The following is a 25628-nucleotide window of genomic DNA, read 5'->3' on the forward strand; positions in this document are numbered from 1 at the left end:
TCAAGCCTTACAAGTCTTACCTAACGCACTAATTAAGTGGTAAAGAATCTAAAATACAAAGTTATCATTAATATGCAGATTTTCTTAAAAAATGAAAGGGGCAACCGATATTCTGCATATATGGGTTGTTTACCCATTGAACATAGGGATCTTCTAACCAGATCTGGCAGGAACGGCAGAATTTGAGACTAGGCAATAAGCTGCAGGCTTCAAAATATCCCATAAAATCAAATTTATTATCAGAGGCCAAAATATTTCTTCCGATAAAAAGTTTAAAATGTAAACCCTAACTAGGAAAAGCAAGACAATTCATACATTCTTTGACAGTCAAGATAAACATCATCCTTTGCTTTCTTCTCACTTAAGTATAGGTTTCAATAAAAGAAGTTCAAGAAAATTGAGCAAAAATTGGTAGCATTATATGTACATTTCAATAATGCAAATTTTACACAGTGCTATAAAAAATATGATCTCCCTTTATCAGCAAAGTTTGAATGAGTTAAAAAATATAAATGTAATCAAGAGTAGCATAATTTCAAAGCAGGCAGGCCAAGTGAATATGAACTGTTTATTCAACTGTCACATGTCAGGGCCACGTGAACTGTGAAATAAAAACTCTGGTCACCTTGCCAGGAAGAAATTTGAGTTTTATGAATTTTTAATTATGTGATATTTTCAGGAATGCATCCTTTGCATGATATGCATCAGATGAAAACAGGGATTAAAAAAAATGAGGTCAGAGGAAACTGAAAACATGATTCTGTGATTTGTAATCATGAGGGAAAAGAAGGAAGTGTGTATAGTAGCTAGAATCAGGTTTGTCTTAAGTGTATTATTTGGCTAAATATCGCCCTTTATTTTCTCTTCACACTTTAAAAACGTAGCATAAAAAAAGCAAAAATCTAAATCTTTAAATCACTTGCATTGTGAATGGCTTGATCCACAGTCCCTTCAACAATGATAAGACTGGAAACAACTCAATGCATATTTGTAAAACAAACTTTCTCTCTCTCTTTAAAGTCCTCTGCTTGAAGAAATGATGAATGCTTATGTCATGCTTTTAGTAATATAATTTTATTACATCTGAAGTACTGTAACCCACTACTTAAAGAGCAATTCAAAGTTTAACAGAACGTTTTGGTTTGAACTGCCTCTGTTACCCTCAGGTGGAGAGTTGAAGTTCCACCACACCTGTAGCCTGTCATCTTGAAGCCTGAAACAGAACTCCAGGCAAGAGCCACCTCACATGTATGTTTTGGGAATTCCTGCTAATAGAAAAATGTGTTCAGGTCTTGAGTTTTCAAGAAAACTACGTGCAGAGAATTGATGTGCCCAAACAACCTCCCCAAAAGAACCATAAAACATTCCAATATTAAATTTCACACATATAGAAGAACCAATTTAAACTTCAGTGTCTGTAACATTATTTACCCTTTTAAATGGTTCAGCATTTATATGACAGGGTGTTTTTTTTTATTCCTACAGTATACAAATTGCCCATCAATAGAGTTAAGTCTCATACTAATAGACTAAAATCCTCATAAATCATCTCCACTTCTTTAGATGCACAGAAACATATTGCTCTTCAAATTTATTGTGAGACTCTTCTAGATTAGAATATAATACTGTACACAAAGATAGAGATCTTAAACTGAAAACAAATTAGGATAACTGATGCTGTATCACACCTTACTACACTGAACATGGTAGCCACTAACTTTTAATATTTTCACATGGATTTCTGAGATTTATTATATACAAAAGAATCATTCAAAATTCTTATATTTTTCACTATAAGTAAGGCCAATACATGTGTTTATAAAATCCACTCTTTGGCAAATGATTCCCCATGATAAAAATATGTAAAAAGTTTCTGGTAAAGTGAAAGCATCTTATTTTATCTGGACAAACCTTTATTACTGAATTGAACTCTTTAACAAAGAATATTTTTTAAAGTAATTCACTGCTTTTGAATTATTTATTTGTAAGCCATCCCAGGCACTGCCAAAGTTGTATGAAAACCTCCCAGAAAAGGAAACGGCTTTCCTGTAACTTGTGATAACACTAATAAGACACATCAAAGGAGAGTTTGTGTCCGTGAAAATTTCCTTGCTCTTCAAATTTTCTGTTTGTATAAAGGCATGGACATTTTGATATCAAATGCAAGGCAACTGCCAACAATACAGGTTATGTGTTATAGAAGTAACCTGTTTCCAAATGTAAACCAAAATCACTATTTTATTAGATCACATCTTCAATTTAAGAAGTGAAGATAAAGGCCTTGTTGCACAATAAAAAAAAAAAAAAGCATCCAAGGCATATTCATATCTTTTAAAATTTTTGATAACTACAAAGACATATGCTGATTGTTCAGGATACAATTAGCAACTGCTTGTATAGCCGACCTTAAAGCAAAATTTTTAAGCGAATTCAACTCTGCTTCCTACTTCTTCATTAATTACTAGCTAAGGGACTTGGAAGTGCTCTAATGAATTTTACATTAGACTCTCCAATATGAACAGTGTATATTATCACAGTATCTAGTAAATGCATAAATTGGCTTTTCCAAGTTGCATCTTGAGCAGTTGTAAAGATTCTAGCTAGATTTTTACAACGTTTAGTATTAGACACTGTGCTGAAAAGAATTTTTACAAGAAAAAAGTTGGTGTAATCCCATTTCCTAGGTCATAAATCTAACTACTTTATAATAATCTATTTCTCAAAGTTCTTATGCTTTTCTCCTGTGGTTCAGAAAGAAGAAATTCTACCTATATTGATCTCTAAATATGCATTAAATAGGCTTAAAATATTTCTGCTATACTAGCTTTCCATAAATTTCATATTATAAATTACCACGCAATCATTAGCCAACCACTAGATTTTGGATTCAATGCTTATGGTTTAAGACGTCACAACCATCTACCATCTTCATAAAATTCTTTGAAATCAGAGTTTCATGAAACTACTCAGACTGAGCAAGAAAAGGCAGAGCACTGCACCCAAATCCATTAAGAAACAGGTAGAACCTTAAAATTACCTTATCAAAGTACATACTATGGAAAGCTTTCTTTTATAAAATATTTCTCTAATTTTATAGCAAGATGAAAGACCCCCTATTGAGCACCTTTCAATAAGACACAGTCTCATAAATGGCACACCATCCATAACTGAATGTTCACAGCAAATACATTGATACCATTGATCACAATAGACATGATACAGCAAAGTCATATTGCGACTAAGAATAGAAGTGTAAAAACTGGGTAAAAAAATACAACAGAGCTCCTGGTTCACCAGAGGCAGGTACATACTCTCAATGACTATTTCTTAAAATCGTCAAAAGCCAACACAATTTTCACTGCTTAAAGATTAGTATCTGATAACAATCTGTTAAAAATATTTATGAACATTTAATAATACTCTCAGAAATCATTTGATTTTCACAGTTATCCCCTTAAAACTGATTTTTCCTGATCAGATTGTCAACATAATTATATATGCAGTTCTGCTATTCACCATAGGAGTACTTTCTAAAGAAAATGTTGCTCAAGTTCATCTCTCAACCTTGCACTATGGTGTATAGGCATTTTTACTAACTCTTCTTTCTCATGATTTAGATTTAAGAAGATAAATGTAAGTTGAAAAAATAAAGCTAACAATAGTTCTTTATGGCCAGAATCAAAAAGAGGTATTATATCAACCCAGCTTTGCTCCGCATAAGTTTGACGGTCCATTAAAAATATCTATTATCAAAGCCAAGGTAGTTTTGGTCCCACCTGTCACTATATTAATGACAGCATTGCTTAGGAATTTCATGGGCAGCAAAACTGCTGGTTTAGGCTAATAATTTTGGAACATCTTAAAAATATTTTCTACCAACACTTAGATTTAAATAGAGTTTCTATTTCAATCGTGCAAGTTGTTAAACATTAAAATCCATTGCAATGAAACAAATATCAAAGCTCTCATGGACATTATACTCTTCAGCTGTTTTCACATTTTGCAAGGAATTCAGAAATCCAAAAGAAATGTCCTTAACTCTTTCACTGCTAAGCTCTACAATCAAACGCTAGAAATGATCTATGGATTATAATGATCAAAGAGTTCTAGAGAATTTCTAAATACCTGCAGGAAGACTAGTTTTGTGATTTTTCAGCAAACTGCAGCAAGCAGGAGAGAGGGAAAAACCCCTCACACAATCATGCTTTAAAAAAAAAAAATCTTCCCACTCTGCAGACACTGCTTCCTTAGATTGAAGCACATTTAACAGCGACACTGCCAAAAAGACATAAAAGATATATCCACAGATTCCAGTTCTATCCCCAAATTAGAGCTGCACTGCACACATTTTTAGAAACGTGAATCTCAGGAAACACTCACGATTGTATTTTATTGACAACATTAAAAATAAACACAACACAGAAATAGTGAGCCTTTCCTCTTTCATTTCAACTTCAGTACCATGCTCTATCAGCCTCTATTTAAAAAAAAAAGTCATTACCTGTATGAAGAGAACCTGTTAATAGTCTGAGAAGGTACTGGGCAAATTTCAATATTTCACGTTTACATCGTTTTCTACAGCCACTCATCTTAAGCAACAAGGTATTCCTCTGAGAAGAGCCAGAAGTCTTTGCCAATAAAAAAAAAAAAAAAAAAGACAGTCTCTGAGGGAAAACTTCTGTCTCAGTTTATGTCACAGGCTGCCTTACAACTCCTGTGGAATTAGCTGTTAGTGCCTGAATCAGAAATTCCTTTAAAGAGCTAGAGAAGCCGGATACAGATAGCACAGTAACAGGGTGGTAAGAAAGGGCTGCTTCTCGGTTTGGTCACCAAGTTCTTCTGTGGCAACAGATAGGCTGCCGATTCACACTTGTAGTAACCCACTGTGGCTCAGCTCAGCGTCCCCTCTCCAGCAGCAATCGCAACCTCACAGACCATTCAGAGGGAGGCGGGGCCTGTGATGCCAGCTCATCAATGAATCAGCATGTAAGCAGGTGAGGGGACAGATGACAGGTCACTGGGGCTGAAACCCTTTGGATATTAGTAAAGGGAGCCTGCTAACGCAACTGAGCCTGCTGGAGAGGGATCTCAAGTCCAAGACTGTGCAAAATGATCCCCACTCCCTGCAGAAAAGCAACTAGGAAAGCATGCTCTTCAAGGTCAGACACCAGACAATTCCCTGATACAGTGTTAACCAGATTCAGAAAGCCTAAATGGTGAAAAGGCTCATTTGAGAAGCTGATCCTGATTGTAAACAAGCAGAGTTGAAGATTTACCACCAAACAGAGACAAAGTTCCCTTGTCACCGATAAACATATTCCACTTCACGGGCACAGGGTTGAAAAATAAGCTGTTACCTAAATTTGGCTGTGTTTTCTGCACTGTGCAGGCTCAGGGATTTGAAAATTAGGGGGGAAAAGTCACCGTTTATTTTAAAATACAGTAGACTGGAAATCACAACTCTTAAGCCCTTATGCTTGTATCCATGCAACAGAGCTCGAACACTAATTAACTGCATTATCCTAAAAGACTGCCTCAGTTTCCTCACATTTCTAAAAGGCAAAATGCAACTTGTTAGCTCCTTACCAATTGTACTTAATAGCAGAACAGTTGTGAGAGCTCAGAATTCTCACAAAGTACTTTTTTATTAAAGACAGTGTTACAAAGGTAGGAAGTTGCTATGAAAGCTAGAAAACTACAGGCTTGTCTTCTTTGAATGTGCAGTTTGGGGGATATTTTGTTATTGTTGTTGCTTCTTATTCCTGATTGACTTGAGCAGTTTCTAGGATTTGTTCTGCACTCTGATTTATTTTCTTATAGTATTTGCTTATTTGGTTTTGCTTGTTGTGTGTATGTATGTGTGTGTGTATATATATATATATGCTAAGTCACTTCAGTATATATATATAATCTCCTTGGTATTTAGTATATGTGAACGTGCACCCTCTTTATTTTAAATACACAGGCCATTTTTTCCTGACAATTGTCATAGTTCTACTTGGAACTAATATTTCACAACAATACTATACATGAAATGATATCCTTCTACAATAAAGAAAGTAGTCCTGGAACCATAGACATAACCAGATTTAGTAGAAACTCACTCTCTTCTATCAGAGAAGGCAATGGCACCCCACTCCAGTACTCTTGCCTGGAAAATCCCATGGACGGAGGAGCCTGGTAGGCTGCAATCCATGGGGTCGTGACTGAGCGACTTCACTTTCACTTTTCACTTTCATGCATTAGAGAAGGAAATGGCAACCCACTCCAGTGTTCTTGCCTGGAGAATCCCAGGGATGGGGAAGCCTGGTGGGCTGCCGTCTATGGGGTTGCACAGAGTCAGACACGACTGAAGTGACTTAGCAGCAGCAGCAGCACTGTCTTCTATAGCTTTCCCACAGTCCCACCAGACTCAGTGATACAATCATCTGAATGAGATAATGAAGCATGCTTTCCAAGAATTGTCGGAAATTTACTTGAAAGTATCTGAGATTGTTTTAAAAAAGGATAGGTTTATACACAAAAATTAGCAATATACTTTATTTAAAGTTCTTTCTCCAAAGCATTTGCCATGAGTGTTAGTATCCCAAAGTTTGAAAGATGCAGAAGAAATATACCATTGTAGTTCTATAGCTAGGGCTAATTATTTTAAAGCCCCACTTTTTTAATCTATAAAATGGATAATAGGACACTTTGTTCATTTGTTGGAAAGTTAGATGTGGTAGGGACTTCCCTGGTGGCCCAGTGGCTGAGACTCCACACCCCTAACAAAAGGGGCCCAGGTTCCATCCCTGGTCAGGGAACAAGATCCCTTGTGCTGCAACTAGGAGTTCATATGCCATAACTAAAGATCCTGCATGCTGCAATGAAGATCCAAGATTCCAAGTACTGCAACTAAGACCTGGCACAGCCAAACAAATAAATCAAATAAATATATATATTTTAAATGATATAATGTAGATGGCATTAAGCACAGCACTTTCATTCATTTATACAAAAGTTATGTATTGAGCATTTGCTATGATCTATACATGGTTTTAGATTTCTAGGTGCTGGAGACACAGCAGTAATGAAGAAAGGCAAAGCTTCTGCATACAGAGTTTACACCTCAGATCAGAAAACAACAAATTAACAAAGAGTAAATAAGAAAATATCACATATGAATGAATGCTATGGAGACTGTTCAAACCAGATTAACAAAATAGAAAGTGAGTAGTATGTATACAAAATTTGAGATATATTTTTCAATTAACTCATTCACTTAAACATATCCATTTAAAAGAAGAATTTCACTACAGAGCCTTCAGAGATCAACGGATAATACGAAAATACTAGAGATCAAAGGATAATAGAAAATGTAACTCTACAAACATAAATTTGCAAATGTAGGTGAAATGAATAGTCTTTAAAAATAAAGCTACCCAACAGGAAATAGTTTGAACAGCCCTAAATTGTTAAGTAAATTGAGTTTACAATTTTAAAAGTCCCCCAAAAAGAAATCTTCAGACCACATGGTTTCCTTGGAGAATTCTACCAACAATGTGAAGAATAATTAACATCAATTCTCCAAAACATCTTCAAGAAAATAGAAAGGAGGCAACAGTTGCTAATTCATTTTATGAACTCAGTATTAGCCTAATAAAGGCAATACCAAAAAAGGAAACTAAAGACAAACATCTCATTAATATAGACTCAAAAATCCTTAATAAACATTAAGAAAATAATTTAGCAATATATAAAAAGAATTATCTGCCACAGCCAAGTAGGGTTCAGTCTAACGCTATGAAACTGAAAGAGTTAAGGAAAATATAATCAAAATAATTTACTGCATTAACAGACTAAAGAAAAACAATCATAGTCATTATCTACTGATTTAGAAATAATATGTAACAAATTTAACATGCATTCATAATTTTAAAAAATCTCAATGAAATAGGAATAGAGGGCAACTTTCTTAACTTGATAAAGCACATATGTCTACAAAAACCTACTAGTCACAGTATACTTAATGATGAGGGACTGAATGAAATAAAATTATCCCATTGGAGAATGGCATGATTGTCTACATAGAAAATACAGGAAAAAAATCTTAAAAAAAAAACCCAACTCCTAGAATGAATAGTGAGTTTAGCAAGGTCACAGGATGCTAGCTAAAAATTAACTGTACTAATGGGTAGTCATCTATACTAGCAATAAATATGGATGCTGAAAATTAAGACATGGTACCACTAACAATGGCTCAAAAAATGAATGCTGAGGTTTAAACCTAACAAAACACGTAGCAAATGTATCTGCCCAAAATTACAAAACCTTTGCTGAAGGAAATAAAATATTTAAATAAACAGAGAGACACTGTGTTCATGTATTAGAGCACTCAACATAGTAAAGATGCCAATTCTTCCCAAATTGATACACAGGTTCAACACACTTCCAATAAAATATGAACAAGATTATTTTTAATACAGAAAAGATCATATGGATTACATGGAGAGAAAAAGGAACTAGAATAGCTGAAACACTTTTTAAAAGAAGATTAAGCCTTGAAATAATTCTACCTGATTTCAAAAGTTACGCAGCTTCACTAATCAAGACTGTAGTACAGGTAGAGAGATGGGCACATAGTCCTATGGGACAGAACAGAAAACCTAGAAATAAATCTACACAATTATCCACAACTGATTTTTGACAAAGATGCCAAGAGAAAATCAATGTAGGATAGAGAGCTTGTCAACAGGTGGTGCTGGGGCAACTGGACATCTACAGGCAAAAACTTCACCAAGATCTCACATCTTATACAAATATTAGCTCACAATGGATCACAGAATTAAATGTAAAACTGTAAAAGTTTAAGGAAAAGTAGAAAATATCTACAATTTGGGACTAGGCAAAGATATTTTTTAGGCTTGACACTAAAATCATTATCTATAACAGAGAAATTTCTAAGCTGGATATCATCAAATTTAGAAACTGTCGCTCTTTTCAGATTTCATTAAGAGGATGAAAACACAAGCTCCAGAGTGGGAGAAGATATTTGCAAACCGCATTTCTGACAAAATATCTGACTACTATTTAAGCAAAATATATAAAGAATATACAACATTCAACAGTAAGAAGCATACAACCCAGTTAGAACATGAACAAAAGACATGAAGACATATCATCAAAATAAGATATATGACTGGCAACAAAGCACAAGCAGAGATGCTTGATACCATTAGTAATTACTGAAATGCAAAACAAAACTACAGTGAGGCATTATTACAAATCCAATGTGTAATGGCTGTGAAAAATTACTGTCAAGACCAAAGGCTGGTGAGGATGCAGAGATACTGGATCATTCACACACAGCTAGTGGGAATGCAAAATGGTGTAGCCACTCTGAAAAACTGTAGTAGCTTTTTAAAAAAAAATTCTAAACATATATCAGACATTTAACTCAGCAATTGCACTCCTGAGCATTTATCCCAAAGCAATGAAAATATATGTTTAGACAAAAATCTTTACATAAATTATTATAGCGTTTTTGCCAGCCCCAAACTGGAAATAATCTATAAACAAACAGTGGAACACCCATACCAGCAAGAAAAAAGGAATGAACTATTGGTATCCACAAGCTGGATGAATCTCAAGAAGATTATGCTGACCAAAAAAAAAAAAAAAGCCAATCTAAAAAGGTTACATGCTGCATGATTACATGTATGCAACATTCTCAAAATGACAAATTATAAAAATGGATGACAGATTCAGTTCACCCAAACTCATGTCATCAAGTCGGTGATGCCATCCAGCCATCTCATCCTCTGTCGTCCCCTTCTCCTCCTGCCCCCAATCCCTCCCAGCATCAGTCTTTTCCAATGAGTCAACTCTTCACATGAGGTGGCCAAAGTATTGGAGTTTCAGCTTTAGCATCAGTCCTTCCAATGAACACCCAGGACTGATCTCCTTTAGAATGGACTGGTTGGATCTCCTTGCAGTCCAAGGGACTCTCAAGAGTCTTCTCCAACACCACAGTTTAAAACCATCAATTCTTTGGCATTCAGCTTTCTTCACAGTCCAACTCTCACATCCATACAAGACCACTGGAAAAACCATAGCCTTGACTAGACAGACCTTTGTTGGCAAAGTAATGTCTCTGCTTTTGAATATGCTATCTAGGTTGGTCATAACTTTCCTTCCAAGGAGTAAGTGTCTTTTAATTTCATGGCTGCAATCACCATCTGCCGTGATTTTGGAGCCCCCCAAAACAAAATCTGACACTGTTTCCACTGTTGCCCCATCTATTTCCCATGAAGTGATGGGACCAGATGCCATGATCTTAATTTTCTGAAAAGTGGATACCAAAGAGTAAGCAAAGAGTAGGGGTCAGAGGGAAGTGAATGTGCAAATGATACATGCAGATGGGAACATGTTAACGGATATTGATTACTGTCAATGTCAATATCCTAGTTATGATATTCTGCTAGAGTTTTATAAGATGTTACCATGGGGAAGAACTACTTTGCCACGTATCTCTCCATATCATTTCTTACAATTAATTGCTATGAATTTATAATTATCTCAAATAGTTCACTTAAACATTAAATTTAAAAATTTAAATACCTTTTTAACATCTATTATAGGTTCTGAATATACACAACCAAACAAAACCAGTGATTCATCGAGCTTACGTTATAATGGGGCTTCCCTGGTGGCTCAAACGGTAAAGAATCTGCCTGCAATGCAGGAGACTAGGGTTCAATCCCTTGGTCATGAAGATCCCTTGGAGAAGGAATTGGCAACCCACTCCAGTTTTCTTGCTTGGAGAATTCCATGGACAGGAGAGCCTGGCAGACTACAGTCCATGGGGTCACAAAGAGTTGGACACAACTCAGCAACTAACACACACACACAGAGAGACACACACACATTATAACGGTGTGGGGGAGACAGTAGAATTGGGCAAGGAGAATTTAATATGCTGAATGGAGGGAGGGAATGGTGGTGCAAGTAAAATGTGGTGATCATTGAGTCCTCACTGATGTGATATTTGAGCAAAGATTTGAAGGAGGTGCAAAAGGGAGCCACATGAATACCTAGAGCACACATATGGGTGCCTTCTCGGTGTATGTAGCTTTCTGCAACCTCTGGACAGTCAGTTAATATACTCTACAAGTCACTCTGTTAGGGAGCTTTCTTGAAATCAGCCTTTATGTCTCATTTCTGATGTTAAAGCACAGAGCACCATCTGACCAATTTTTCCTCTAGGAAAAGCAACTATAAATCACCAGTTTTGTTGGTGAATCCACTGCCTGTGTCTATTTACTGTTGGAGCATGTAAGGAAAATATTGTTGCTTAATGCTATCCTCAGGAACACATGAAACATAATTAGGAAAATAAATACAAAATGTCACAGAGCATTAGAAAGGAAAAAAGAAAAGTGTTCTTAATTATCAGCTAATTTGGGTTAATATAACCATTACCTCCCACAATATCAATAATCAAGGTTGCACGTTCAAAAACAACAGATGTCCTTAATGTTTCAGAAGTGCTTGAGTAAAAGCCACTTTATTTACAGAGAAATGTGAGCAAACTTTACAACAGCTCACAAGGGCTCAAGGATTTTCTAGATGAACAAACTAGTTAACATTTATAGCACGTGGTACAGAGGATACTAAAGCTTCTTGCAGTTTAGATACAGTTAAATTTAATTGAAAGGCAAGTGGTATATCATGTTGTAAAAACCAAACATCTTAAGATGACAGATGACTCCACAACCAACCACTGGTCTTGGTAAGTTACAGGTGACTGTGAAAATGCAGGCTCATTTCAAGATGCATCTCTCCTAGCTACATGTTGGAATTTTATTTATTTTTCTGGCCAGCTCTCCTTGAGAAGCCCAAGTTCAGGTAAAGCACGTCTTAAATGCACTTGGGTGACCCTCACTGATCCTTAAAATTGAAAAATAAACATGATTTATTGGTTAAGGGGAAAATGTTGGCTTTCCTTCAAGGAAGAGAGAACCCAGTGATTCCCCCCAGTGATTCCCAAGAAGACTTTTGCCCCAGTGAAGTTTTTCCCCAAATGCTGCTCCCCTCAATACATCTTGATGTAGTCGGTGTTTCTCAGTGGGAATAGACACTGTTATGCTTTTCAAATTGTCACAAGTTACAAATTAAACATGTGCAGCTTAAAAATAGCTCACCATGGGGCTGCAGAGAGAAGCAGAGCAGAGCCTTGCAGCAAAGTCATAGGTTTTGAAAGTGGGTCTTGATAAAATATTAGACTAGCTAGTTGTCCATCAGAGAGGACTGTGCCAATGCCAGGGCCATTATTATTCCAGAAACATTGCTATTCACCTACTTCAATGAATACAGAACATATCAACACACTATAACTTTTGCATCAACTTTGGAAACAGCTTTGAGAATATAAAGCATGCCAAAATCAAACACGCTGGCCAGAAATATACCCATTTCATGTGCCCAGGGCTAAACCAATGAAAAAAGAAAACCCACTGAATTAATATTCTAGGTAATACCTAACACTAAATTATCCATAATTTGGGCTTCCCAGGTAGCACTAGTGGTAAAGAACCTGCCTGCCAGTGCAGGGAATATAAGAGATGTGGGTTCAATCCCTGGTTGGGAAGATCCAATGGAGAAGGGAATGGCAACCCACTCCAGTATTCTTGCCTGGAAAATTTCATGGTCAGAAGAGACTGGTGGGTTACAGTCCATAGGGCAGCAAAGAGTCGGACACGACAGAGCACACATACACACATACAAATTTACCGCCACACAATGAGACCAAAACTACCGACGTGAGAATTCTGCATCACACTGGAATATAAAGGAGATGATACATTACAAATATTTAGATGCAAATAAATCCATAAAAGTGTGCATTTAAGACAAATTATAGTTTGTCTTAAAAACCCAGACAGCTGAATTTCCAGCTATTTTTTGTCTTGTTTTTAAGAGGGAGAGCCATAATTTTTCATACCTGAGACTTGAGAGGTAAGTATAAAATTGTTTACGACATACTTTAGGGAAATAGTCCATTGTAAATATGTGCCAGCCAGAGCTGTGTGAGGACTCCCTTACTGGGGCTCCATCCACCCAGAGCCCTGTCTGAAAGCCTGATTATTATTATTGTCATGGGAGCTGGGAATAGATGTGTTTTGCTGTTGGAGAGCCCTGAAAGTCCAAGTCAGAGGCATGTGTCATACTTCAAAGAAAATAAAAGCACACTGAAGAGTCCTCATCAGCAGAGACATGGCTGAGGGCGTGGGCACAGAAACGGGTTTCTGGGTCAGCATGTAGAACTTGGAAGGCTGGTAGACTGAGGTGCTAGCTGCATGAAAGTTGCCTCTTTCTCAGCCACAGATTTACTCCCAGATTATAAAAAGGACAACGTGAAGACTCCTAAGGCCCACTATTGCACAAAATTAGACTGAAAAGTATAAGCTGGAAAAAATTCATATTAGCTTCTTTTCTTTATGATAGATTCCATCATCACCACCACCACACACACACCCTCACCCACCCAGAGTTTCTAATGGGTCATACAGAGTAAGGAAAGTGAAAGTTTTAGTCACTCAGTCATGTCTGATTCTTTGCAACCCTATAGACTATGGCCACCAACGCTCCTGTGTCCATGGGATTTTCTAGGGAAGAATAATGGAGTGGGTAGCAATTTCCTCCTCCAGGGGATCTTCCCAACCCAGGGGTTGAACCTGGGTCTCCGCATGCAGGAAGATTCTTTCCCACCAGGGAAGCCCATAGAGTAACAAACTGGGTTCTAATTTAGCACTTGAATTAAATATCAAGTTATTTACTTTTACTCAAACTCATTTTACTATTAAGCAGCTGTGTAACCTCTGGCTTAAAAAAATATATGTTGGGATTATAAAACAATACACTACAAGCATATATCAATTTTAAAGTGTTCATTTATAAATGCTTTTATTTATTGAGATCCCTGGAACTTATTTACTTCAATTTTATCTACACTTCTCTACAGTTTTTCTCAAAGTACGTCTTTGGCCTATTTTCATCAGAACTAGCTGGAATGCCTGTTTAAAACAATTCTTGGCCCTCACCTTCAACATACAGTCATAGAATCCTTGGATTCAGGCAGGAAATCTTACAAACTTAGTATCTCCTGAGTCCTCAAAAACAGAATTTTGATAATCAAAACAACTTAAGCCGACTTCTACCCTAGAATGAAGTCAAAGAAGAGCCAATTACAGTTTGAAGATGATAAAATTATGATTCTATGAATGTTTCAATAATCTACCAGGCAGCCTAAAGCCATCTGCAATTGTTGAGAGGCTTGGATATCGTCTTGGTAATCCATCCCCTGCTTTTCATTTCAAACAAATTACATGTGAGTGAAGGAAGCTTCATTTTCTCTTATATCAGAGACAATCAACAAGGTGGGTTAACACAATTAGGTTGCTTATTTTGGCTTCACCAAAAGTCATCAACCACAAGCTGTCCTAAATCTAATGGACACACACATAGGCATGGTGACAATGTCTATATACAACATTTTATTAGAATGGCCAATGTAATTAAAAAACAATTAGGCCACAAAGACGATTTGGATTAGGATAAAGCATGCTAGTTCTCTTCCCTCCTGCCTACTATTATATTTTTTGAATATTAGTCTTTCTTTTCCAATTATCATGTGTTTTTCTTTAATTTGGTGAATATAATTATGAGTAAGCTGAATCCAGTCAATATTTGTTTTTGTTTCATAAGGAAGAAGCACAGGACTTTCTGATTCATTCTCCTGTGAGGTGAGATATCAGAAAAGATAATTTTGAGTCTCAGGTAACAAGCTAAAGAGCAGTGTATAATTTTTTAAAAATTGAAAGGAGCAATAAATGTATTGGCCTCGTCCTAACTCTCAACTAATACATACAGATGATGAGCTGATTCAGAAAAAAAAAAAAAAGAGAGAAACAAAAAGAAATTATTGAGTTTCTACTACTTTCCAGGCAGAGGTCAGTAATTAACTCTTAAATGATGTTAAGGTACATACTGGGCATTTAGAAATGTGAGCTTAGCTGTCAGAAGAAAGGTCAGGGTTGTAGGTTACATGTGGAAGTCATCCATGTAGAAGTGACAGTTAAAGCTGACTACAGATAGAGCTCCTCAAGGACACAGAAGTGACCTACAAGGCTGTTGTCACAACATCTCAGTTATAAATGGCTTTGCCCTATTTTTCACTCAAGATTGAATTGCCTTACACTATTTATCATAAAAGTTTATTTTTAAAAGAGATGTAAACTTAAAAAAAAGTCAAAGAAGAACTTAGAATAAAAACAAGAAAACAAAGAACTAAAGATTATGAGAAATAAGTGATAGTAAATCTGAAATTTTCTTGATTTGTTCAACAAAAAAGAATTTCTCACTTATTTGAGTGAGTGAGTGAGTAAAGTCGCCTACTTGTGACTGACTTTTGCCATCCCATGGACTGTAGCCCACCAGGCTTCTCTGTCCATGGGATTTTCCAGGCAAGAATACTGGAGTGGGTTGCCGTTTCCTTCTCCATCTCACTTATTTAAACAGCTAGAAACATATGTAATGGCATTAGACAATCATTGAAACATATTTATTCATTAATACACGTTTATGATTCTCCTTTGCAAAATTCCTGCTAAAGTTTCCATTGATGATTTTATAACTACACTAATACTACAGGCCAAATGCCAAAAAAAAAAGCACATATTCTAGTCCTGAAGCTAATAATCACCTCCATCGTGCTATGATAACCACTAGAGCTGCCACAACATGCCACTTTCAGATGAAATTGACAGGACAGCACACACTGCACACCATTATGGGAAAGCAAGGTCGCAACAACAGAACACAGCCAGTGCTGTTCTTCCCAAATTATGTATTCCTGCTTTCATTCACATAAGCAAATTATATTATACTCAAAATTTTAAAAATGGTACAGATGAACCTACTTGTAAAGCAGAAATAGAGACACAGACAGACAAACATCAACACCAAATGGGGAAATGGTGCAGGGGGCTTGGCAGGTAGGATGAATTAGGAGCTCGGGATTTATATATACATGCTTCTATGTATAAAATAGACAACTAATGAGAATCTACTGTATATCACAGGGAAAAAAACAAAGAAGCTACAATCTGTTTGTAGGATATATATTAAGTTAACCTTAAAAATGTATTCCAGTATACATTAGTGAAAGTGAAGTTGCTCAGCCGTGTCCGACTCTTTACAACTCCATGGACGGTAGCCTACCAGGCTCCGCCATCCATGGGATTTTCCAGGCAAGAATACTGGAATGTGCTGCCATTTCCTTCTCCAGGGGATGTTCCCAACCCAGGGATCGAACCCGGGTCTCCTGCATGGGTTTTTACCCGGGTCCTCCCGGGTAAAGCACAAAGACGCTTTACCATCTGAGTGAGCCACCAGGGAAGCCAAAAACTGTTTGATTCTACTTATATAAGATACTTAGAGGAGTTAAATTCATAAACTCAGAAAGTACATTGGTAAATGGCAGGGGCCAGGGGCAGAGGGCTGGAGAATGGGGAGGAAGTTAGTGTTTAATGGGGATGGGATATCAGTTTAGGACAATGAAAAATTCAGGAGATGGATGATATTATGTGACTTTTACCACAATAAAATAACATTTTCTAAAAAAGATTTCTTTAGGACTTCAGTTCTAAGTTCAATTTTGATTAGCTGAAGGAAAAGAATGCCTCAGAATCTGCTGTGCCTCTTGAATGTCCTTGAGTGTGCTCCACGGATTCATTTCCAAACAGCAGTCAGAAGAGAATCACACTGCACAGACTCCCCTGGAACTTGCTGCCAGACCCCCCTCTCATCAGAGCAGCGCAATTAAATATTCAGGATCCTGTCACAGTGGTGTCAGAGTAACACAGGACTCTGACCTTCTGCAGGAAAATCAGTCAGGGAACAAATGCATGACAATGGGTGACACTAACCGTGCGCTGTAACCGAAAACCACCTAATGCAGTTTTCATGTAACAAACTCTCCAGGACAGTAACTGTACTATTCAATTTTCACTGCAGTAGTCACACTAAAAGCCTTTTTAATGCATGCTGCAAATTCATATTCAGATCCATCCACAGCTGACCCCCTGCTCCATGTTTAACTCCAGAGCTCATGCGGCAAGAGAGGGAGGTTGTGAGACAAGCACCGGACTGAGAGTTAGCAGGCATTCTGGATTTCTCAAAGCCCAGAGTTGAGTGAGTTGCTTCAGGTTTCAATGCCCTGTTGTGTAAAATGATGGCACTGGATTAAATAATCCCTGTATTCTTTTCTAATTCAACAAAATTAATGACTATACAAAGAGATCTAAAAAATAAGTATTTTAATAGCCATATAATGTTTCATAATATGAATGTAATTCAGTCTATTTACCATCCTTCTACTGACAGCTATTCAGGACTTTTCAGGTGTCCTATGTTATCGCAAACAATACTACGATAAATAACTCTATAGATACATTCTTATGATATGGAGTTTTTATTGCTGTAGATTTATATCATTTATTTAGATGCATGCCTACTACATTATGTTCAGATAGAAAACACGTTACAGAGACATGTATGTAATATGACGCATTCTGTGAAATAAAGCTACATGCTCTACCTGTGTGTATATCATTTGCAAAGAATGGTAACCTACATTGTTGGTGGGAGACAACAGAAGACACACAAAAAAGGAGACTGTCACAAAACAGTTGCTCTCATGGTATAGTGCTAACATTGGGAATATACCACTATAGAATTTATGAAAAGATGAAAGATTTTAATATACATATATGAGAAAGATATGCAGATTAAAAGAAAAATTCATTTCATGAAGTTATAGGAAACATAGGCGAATTTTTTCTGCTATTTTTATGTAGTGTTTTTGGACAGAAGTAACATATAGACAAAAAGGGAAAATAATAAATCTGTAATATGAACTTCTCTTACAGGTTCTATGCTTGCAAAATGCCAATGACATCTATTAAACACTTTTTATGGGCTGGCCATCACTGTGAAAATTGTGTCCAGTTATCTAATCTTCACAAGAAGCTTCTGAGGTAGGTTTTCTAATCTCCACAAAAAGGATGGAGGAACTGAGGCTGAGATTCACTAACTCTCCTAAATGTGCTGTGATATTAAGTACCATGAATGAAAGTGAAAGTCACTCAGTCATGTCTGACTCTTTGCAACCCCATGGACTGTACAGTCCATGGAATTCTCCAGGTCAGAGCACTGGAGTGGGTGTCCTTTCCCTTCTCCAGGGGATCTTTCCAACCCAGGGATTGAACCCAGGTTTCCCACATCGCAGGCAGATTCTTTACCCTCTGAGCCACCAGGGAAGCCCAAGTATCATATCCTAAATGTATTTCACCATTTGCCTGACCCCCAAATCCATGCACTGAAGCATCATGGAACATCAGTGTCCAACTCTCTGTCTGCCATGGAGACTGACAAACCCACATGCATCACTCCTATGACTGAGAGCAAAAGTACCATGGTTTTCTACAATGGGAGTGCTGAAATGCAACAGATAAGCCCTCTGTGTGAGAAGTGCTCAAAGCAAAAGTTAATAAAATTGCTTAGAAAAATAACAAATATTATTGAATAATATAATCTTTACTACTCTGAAATATTTTTAATGAATACTATAGTTTCATAGAGGGACCTATATACTATATTACACTTAAGGAATTTTGTAAGATGGAGCTTGGCAAACTGAACAGCATTTAATTTCAACTGAGGTAGGTCTACTGTTAGTCCGGTAGAGTAACTACTTGTGTGTCAGTGAAGTAGGTTTACAGGAAAAAACCTTTTCTCCCCAATCTTTAATCAGTCTGAGAAGTATGTTTTCAATATTTTATAATTTTGCCTTTAATAAAATACTGTTTATCTCATGAGCATTTGGGCACATTTTGAAAATTCACTCATCATCTATGAGCACAGATGGATTTTATCTTTTACAATATGATTCCTGAGACCTTTCTCATATAGCTTTCTCTCAAGAAAAATTCTCTCCATACCCTTCTTCTGAGATTAGCCTAGAATCTACATTCTGCTGCCAAAACACAGATTCATTTCTACAACGTTCCATACAGGGCCATGGATGGCTGCTATCATGTAGGATTTAAGGGCAATTTCTCCATTTAGAAACTTGAAAAAAAATCTGGCCATAGCAGCCATCAGTCAACTCAGTCTTCATTCTCATCTTTTATTTCTCAGCATTCTTCACACAGAAGAGAAGGTCACATGTGTACTTACTCTACTGCTGGACATCTTGTAAAGAGCAAGAAACAAGGACATGGACCATCTGAGATTCCTATGCAAGCTCTTTGAACATATTATCCATGATTTTGGCATGTCACTTTAGAATGTCTATGCCTCATTTTTATCATGTGTAATATACAGATGACACCACCCTTATGGCAGAAAGTGAAGAGGAACTAAAAAGCCTCTTGATGAAAGTGAAAGAGGAGAGTGAAAAAGTTGGCTTAAATCTCAACATTCAGAAAACGAAGATCATGGCATCTGGTCCCATCACTTCATGGGAAATAGATGGGGAAACAGTGGAAACAGTGTCAGACTTTATTTTTGGGGGCTCCAAAATCACTGCAGATGGTGATTACAGCCATGAAATTAAAAGACGTTTACTCCTTGGAAGGAAAGTTATGACCAACCTAGGTAGCATATTCAAAAGCAAAGACATTACTTTGCCAACAAAGGTCCGTCTAGTCAAGGCTATGGTTTTTCCAGTGGTCATGTATGGATGTGAGAGTTGGACTGTGAAGAAAGCTGAGTGCCAAAGAATTGATGCTTTTGAACTGTGGTGTTGGAGAAGACTCTTGAGAGTCCCTTGGACTGCAAGGAGATCCAACCAGTCCATTCTGAAGGAGATCAGCCCTGGGATTTCTTTGGAAGGAATGATGCTAAAGCTGAAACTCCAGTACTTTGGCCACCTCGTGGGAAGAGTTGACTCATTGGAAAAGACTCTGATGCTGGGAGGGATTGGGGGCAGGAGGAGAAGGGGATGACAGAGGATGAGATGGCTGGATGGCATCATTGACTCGATGGACGTGAGTCTGAGTGAACTCCAGGAGATGGTGATGGACAGGGAGGCCTGGCGTGCTACAGTTCATGGGGTCGCAAAGAGTCGGACATGACTGAGTGACTGAACTGAAGTGAACTGAATTCATGACACCCATAGAATAAGCCTACCCAATAAAATTCTTAAGAGAATTGAATGACATAATGTATATTGAACACATTGGAAAGTATCTGGTATATAGCAGATATCACATCAGTGGATGTTGCTGCTGGTACTTTTATTTTTAGATCCAAAATTGAGAAGGAAATCTTTCAAAGCAAATATTAAATAGAGTTGGAGGAAGCATCTAAAGTTCCTCAGAGTACCTTAGGAGAACCGTCTCACATACTGCTATGAAGATCATTTGGATAATAATAAGAGTTAATATCAGTTTATAAGCAATATAGGAATATATCTGCATTCTATCATGTAAACATTGACTACAGTGATGGGAAAAAACTTGCTGAAACAATTTACTTCACAGTTCAAGAGCATGGACAGACCCATGGAGGGACTTCAAAAGATTACAAAATGGTATGAGTACATGCACATTTTTGACAAAAGAGTTTAGCGCTTCCATTCAATGCTGAAAAGTTTTGAACAGTTTAGAAATAAGATGTGATTCTACACTAGTTATACTGAGGTAAACAATTTATGTCATCAGATTTTGTTCCCTCTAGACAACTGAGGAATATATCAAACTATAAAATACAGTCGAGTGCCATGTTTAGTCATCTTTTGGGCAGGGGGTGACTGTCCCCTTTGATAGCATCTGAAAATTATAAACTTCCTCTTAAGATGAACTGTAGTTGACTGTATCGTCAATGGTTCCTAGTGGCAGTTTCTCCCTCACAGAGGCTGGAAATGATCCTTTCTCTCCCTTTCTGGATACAATCTCTCCTGGCATTGATCTCCACCCCCTCCCATACCTCCCCTGTTCTCTGTGAGGTCATAAGAATAAGCCCTTCTTTATCACTGGCCATCTAAGGCATGGAAGGGGGAGGAAAGAAAGAGGAAAGGGAAGGAAGGAAAATGGGACAGAGAGGCCAGATTCATACACAGGCGTGAAGAGAGGGGGAGGAAAAAAGAGTGGAAGGGAAGGAGAGAGAGAGAGAAAGAAAGAAAGGGAAGAGAGATTATGACTTGGTAGTTTCTGGCATGTTAATATTTAATATGTAGGTTTCTGAGAGACAACGCTCCCAAACCCCTCAACTCCTTTACCCACTCAGCACATTTTCTCTGAAATAAAGAAGTATTTGATCTACAGCTTTTAAAGCTACCTATGAATCACATTTTAAAATCACCTATGACTAATACAGCAATTTTATTTTTTTATTTTTTTTATTTTTTCAGTTGTTTTTTTAATCAAAGGTATATATATTATTCAGTGAGTCAAATAGTTCCACCATACTTATTTTGAAACTTTACAGTTCCCCCAATGTCCCCACTATCCACATACACTATTTTATGGGTTCAAGAGGCAAACCTTTTCAATTATTTATTATTCAGTGGCATCCTCATAATACTACGTCTTGATATTTTTTAATCATAAAAATGAAAATATTTCCCTTCACAAACACAACCACACACCCCATCCCCACCAGTAGAATACACCTTAGTTCCACTTTTCCTAATACAGCTAGACCACAATATTCCTTGAATCGATAATTAATGCCTACATTATTCTGATAATGTAAATGCCGCTTATAACTGAGATATATATTGTGCTATCGGGAGCTTTCCTTATTTGGGACTGCTTTTAATTTTTCCTTTCCTTTTTTTTTTTTAAGGAGAGTCTGTTTATAAGCACACCACTTACTTACAAATGTAAGTTATTATGACAACTGTTTTTAATTGCTATACCCTCCTTGATGTTCTCATGGCCTAATAAATAGCTCAACCATAGCATTGATAATATTGTAACATTATTATATAATAAAACATGAACTCCTTGAGACATGGGCTGTGTCTTGTTCATGGAGATATGTCTCCCCTGCATCCTACTTCCCTCAATACCTAATCAACTGGCACTTATTTAATTCCATTTTTGTTGAAAAGGAGGCAAAAATTTTTTGCTTTTATCAGTTGGAGACAAGCATAGGGAGAGGAGAATTGAGGAAACGGTTAGGAAAGAAGTAACACATGAAGTGGAGGACAGAGGAGCCTTGAGTGCTTCAGTCCATGGGGTCGCAGGAGTCAGACACGACTTAGTGACTGAACAACAGCTTTTTGAGAAGAGTACCCTGAATAGCTGCCCTTAATCAAGAGTCATCTATGAACGGGCATCATTTTAGGTGAGGTGTAGATATTATATCATCCCCATGAGGTAGGTATTATTATCGCCATTTCACAGATGAGAAAAAGATGTCCAGAGTTAAATAATGTGCCCTCCATCTCATGAGCTGAGGTTCAAATCTGATCAATGCTTGTGTTGTTAAGCCATATCACTACACTGAGGGAGTAGCAACCACAGTATCTACAGGCATGTCGATTTTTAAAAATTTGAGTGAAAAAAAAAAAATCCAAAGTTCTAGCTTTAAATTGCTACAGTCCTCACTCTTTCCTCTTCATTTAAATGGACTTGTTTCACTCAAATTTTTAATAATACAGCAATTTTAAAATAATTTGCCCTTTTAAAGTATTATATAGTATCAAATTACAATACTATAGTATCAAGCTACTTATATATCATACATCAGTGTAGAGTGTGCTTCTTCTTTCAGATCAGATCAGTTCAGTCACTCAGTCGTGTCCAACTCTTTGCAACCCCATGAATCACAGCACGCCAGGCCTCCCTGTCCATCACCAACTCCCGGAGTTCACTGAGACTCACATCCATCGAGTCAGTGATGCCATCCAGCCATCTCATCCTCTGTCGTCCCCTTCTCCTCCTGCCCCCAATCCCTCCCAGCATCAGAGTCTTTTCCAATGAGTCAACTCTTCGCATGAGGTGGCCAAAGTACTGGAGTTTCAGCTTTAGCATCATTCCTTCCAAAGAAATCCCAGGGCTGATCTCCTTCAGAATGCACTGGTTGGATCTACTTGCAGTCCAAGAGACTCTCAAGAGTCTTCTCCAACACCACAGTTCAAAAGCATCAATTCTTCGGTGCTCAGCCTTCTTCACAGTCCAACTCTCACATCCATACATGACCACAGGAAAAACCATAGCCTTGACTAGATGAACCTTTGTTGGCAAGGTAATGTCTCTGCTTTTGAATATGCTATCTAGGTTGGTCATAACTTGCCAAACTAGTTATTTGCTGCAGAATGGATGAGAAGACCACATTCTCCTTGGTGAACTAGAAAAAAAAAAATCCCTTCTATTCCACTATTGCTCTTTTGAATTGATAGAACTTTACATGGTGTATCATTGCCCTTTCTGCTATAAGGTAAGTTATTTTCAATTCAGTTTAACAAATGTGAATTGGGTCATAATGCTTTCCTTATATCAGGCCCAAGAAGTGCATGAATTACATCTGCTCTAGAAATTGTATAGGACTACCAATGTCAGGGGTGAACTGCATCAGTGAAAAAAGTACTAACTGAGAAAAACTTATTGTGTTAAAATTCATTTGCTTTCCTCTTGAAAAGATTCACAGTTTTCATAATAAGTATTTTTTAATATTTTCTTTGTGCTTCAGGTGCCATCATTGCAAAATATTTCACTTGACTTTTACATTATTCATTCATTCATTCATTCCAACATTTATTAAGGAAGGAACTATAAAATCAGATTACTTTGATATAGTTCTAGTTTCTTTAAGATCAGCATTAAAGTAGAGGGATCCATCTAACTGGAGGGAATTAGGGTGCAAAATTTAACACTGCCATGCGAAAGCCTCTTCTATAATTACCTCAATCTTATGGGGAATAGCTAAGGCTAAGAATAAGTCAAATCATTCTTGGTCACATTTGATAGTAAGATAGTGGTCTAAGAGACCCCCAACTTACTAGCCAAAATAATTCAGTTCATATATGGGGGCAACATGGAATAGTGTCAAGTTTCTGATAAAAGGCAGAGACATTTGGTTCCTTGAAACTATAAAAAGGATTCATTATTAGGTGACTTTAGGGAACTTACAGAAAAGGCAATGGCACCCCACTCCAGTGTTCTTGCCTGGAGAATCCCAGGGACAGGGGAGCCTAGTGGGCTGTTGTCTATGGGGTCGCACAGAGTCTGACACGAATGAAAAGACTTAGAAGCAGCAGCAGGGAACTTAATCATAAGATGACCCAACAGACATACCTTAACAAATAAATCAGTTGGGAACACATTCTCCACCTCCCAGTCTGATTAACATTCAAATTTCCCTACCTCCAATGTTGGTCCTGACTCATCCCTGCCTCCTAAAATGGCTTGTTGATAGGACTAAATAGCTATGACCAAATATTGCTGTCTCTCAGTTAATAACAGCTATTCCTCCCTTCTCAGGTAACTGACTATTAAGAGCTCAGAATAAGTTAGTTTAGAAAATCTTCTAAGAAATCACTTCTCTACAAACCCAGATAAAGGCAGTGAGGCAAGATTTTGTGTTGGGTCAGTTTGCCTACTGTCCTTCCAAAGGAGAAACTACCAGATTGGAGTTACTTAGTTTATGTCACCCTGTACCTCTAACACCATTTAGTTTTACAGGCTTCAAAGGGTGCTTGCAGATTCCATGTTCTTCTCTAATACTCAGTTTTCCTAAGCCAGTGTTTCTCAATCTTGATACTAATTTGGGTCAGATAATTTTTGTTAGGGACTTTACTGTACATTGTATATTTAGCTGAATCCCTGGCCTCTACCTACAAATGTCAGAAGTCCTCCCTGAATTGTAACAACCTCAAATGTCCCCAGACATTACCTAATGTCTCCTGGGGAAGCAATACCCCTACTGAGGAAGGACCATTGGTTCATGGCTATGACTTGATTAATGAGATCTCTGTGGATTCTTGCTTACAGCCAAAGTGACTCAGATTTTACATTTGATTTTGACAAAATTAATTGCATAACTTACTATATATTAGCTAAATAGCTCCCTAGAATCTAATAGGTGATAAGCAGTAAGTTAAATGCACTGAGCATCGTATGACCCTCTAGAAAACCTGAGTCTTTATCTTTGCAAGAGTTTGACTATATCAGAACCAATGGGACTCTCCCTGATGGGAAACCCACCTTGCAAGTTTTTGGCCACCTACACTCTATCAGACGCCTAAGACTGAGACAGAGAAGCAATAGTCTCTCATTTCACTTCTGCTACCTTGCTTACTTTTCTTGACTGGGTTGAACTGATGAGAGTCTGCACATATTAACTTATTAACCTGATACCTTATTTCCTTTGTTTTCTGATTTCAAGACCCTTGATCAGTGTTCACATACATCAGCCCTCTATTTCTGCTTATAGTTCTTTCTCTAATATAGTTTCCATTTGAAGTTTGTTTTGTACTCTGAATCTAGGATTAACAAACTGCTTCTTTGTGTTGTAGTGTATCATCAACATTACTTGGGATCAGTTCAAGTCTTCTCCTAGTTCTGGCATCTTTTTGT

At 37.3% G+C, this 25628-nt stretch overlaps 1 protein-coding gene across 2 annotated transcripts in view; it reads right to left on the reverse strand.

The window, feature by feature from the left end:
* Nucleotides 1-25628, reverse strand: part of KCNIP4 (potassium voltage-gated channel interacting protein 4) — a 1307639-nt gene that overhangs the window by 1002862 nt on the left and 279149 nt on the right. The window contains exon 1 of one of the 2 annotated variants that reach the window (XM_027544166.1): nt 4502-4932. The exons of the other annotated variant lie outside the window; for it this stretch is intronic. Within the exon in view, the coding sequence (XP_027399967.1) occupies nt 4502-4589 (88 nt within the window). The 5' untranslated portion in view covers nt 4590-4932. Of the gene's footprint in view, nt 1-4501; nt 4933-25628 lie in introns of those variants that run through there. 2 annotated transcript variants of the gene reach the window in all.

Source organism: Bos indicus x Bos taurus, chromosome 6, assembly GCF_003369695.1.
Source record: "Bos indicus x Bos taurus breed Angus x Brahman F1 hybrid chromosome 6, Bos_hybrid_MaternalHap_v2.0, whole genome shotgun sequence".
Classification (NCBI taxonomy): Eukaryota; Metazoa; Chordata; class Mammalia; order Artiodactyla; family Bovidae; genus Bos; species Bos indicus x Bos taurus.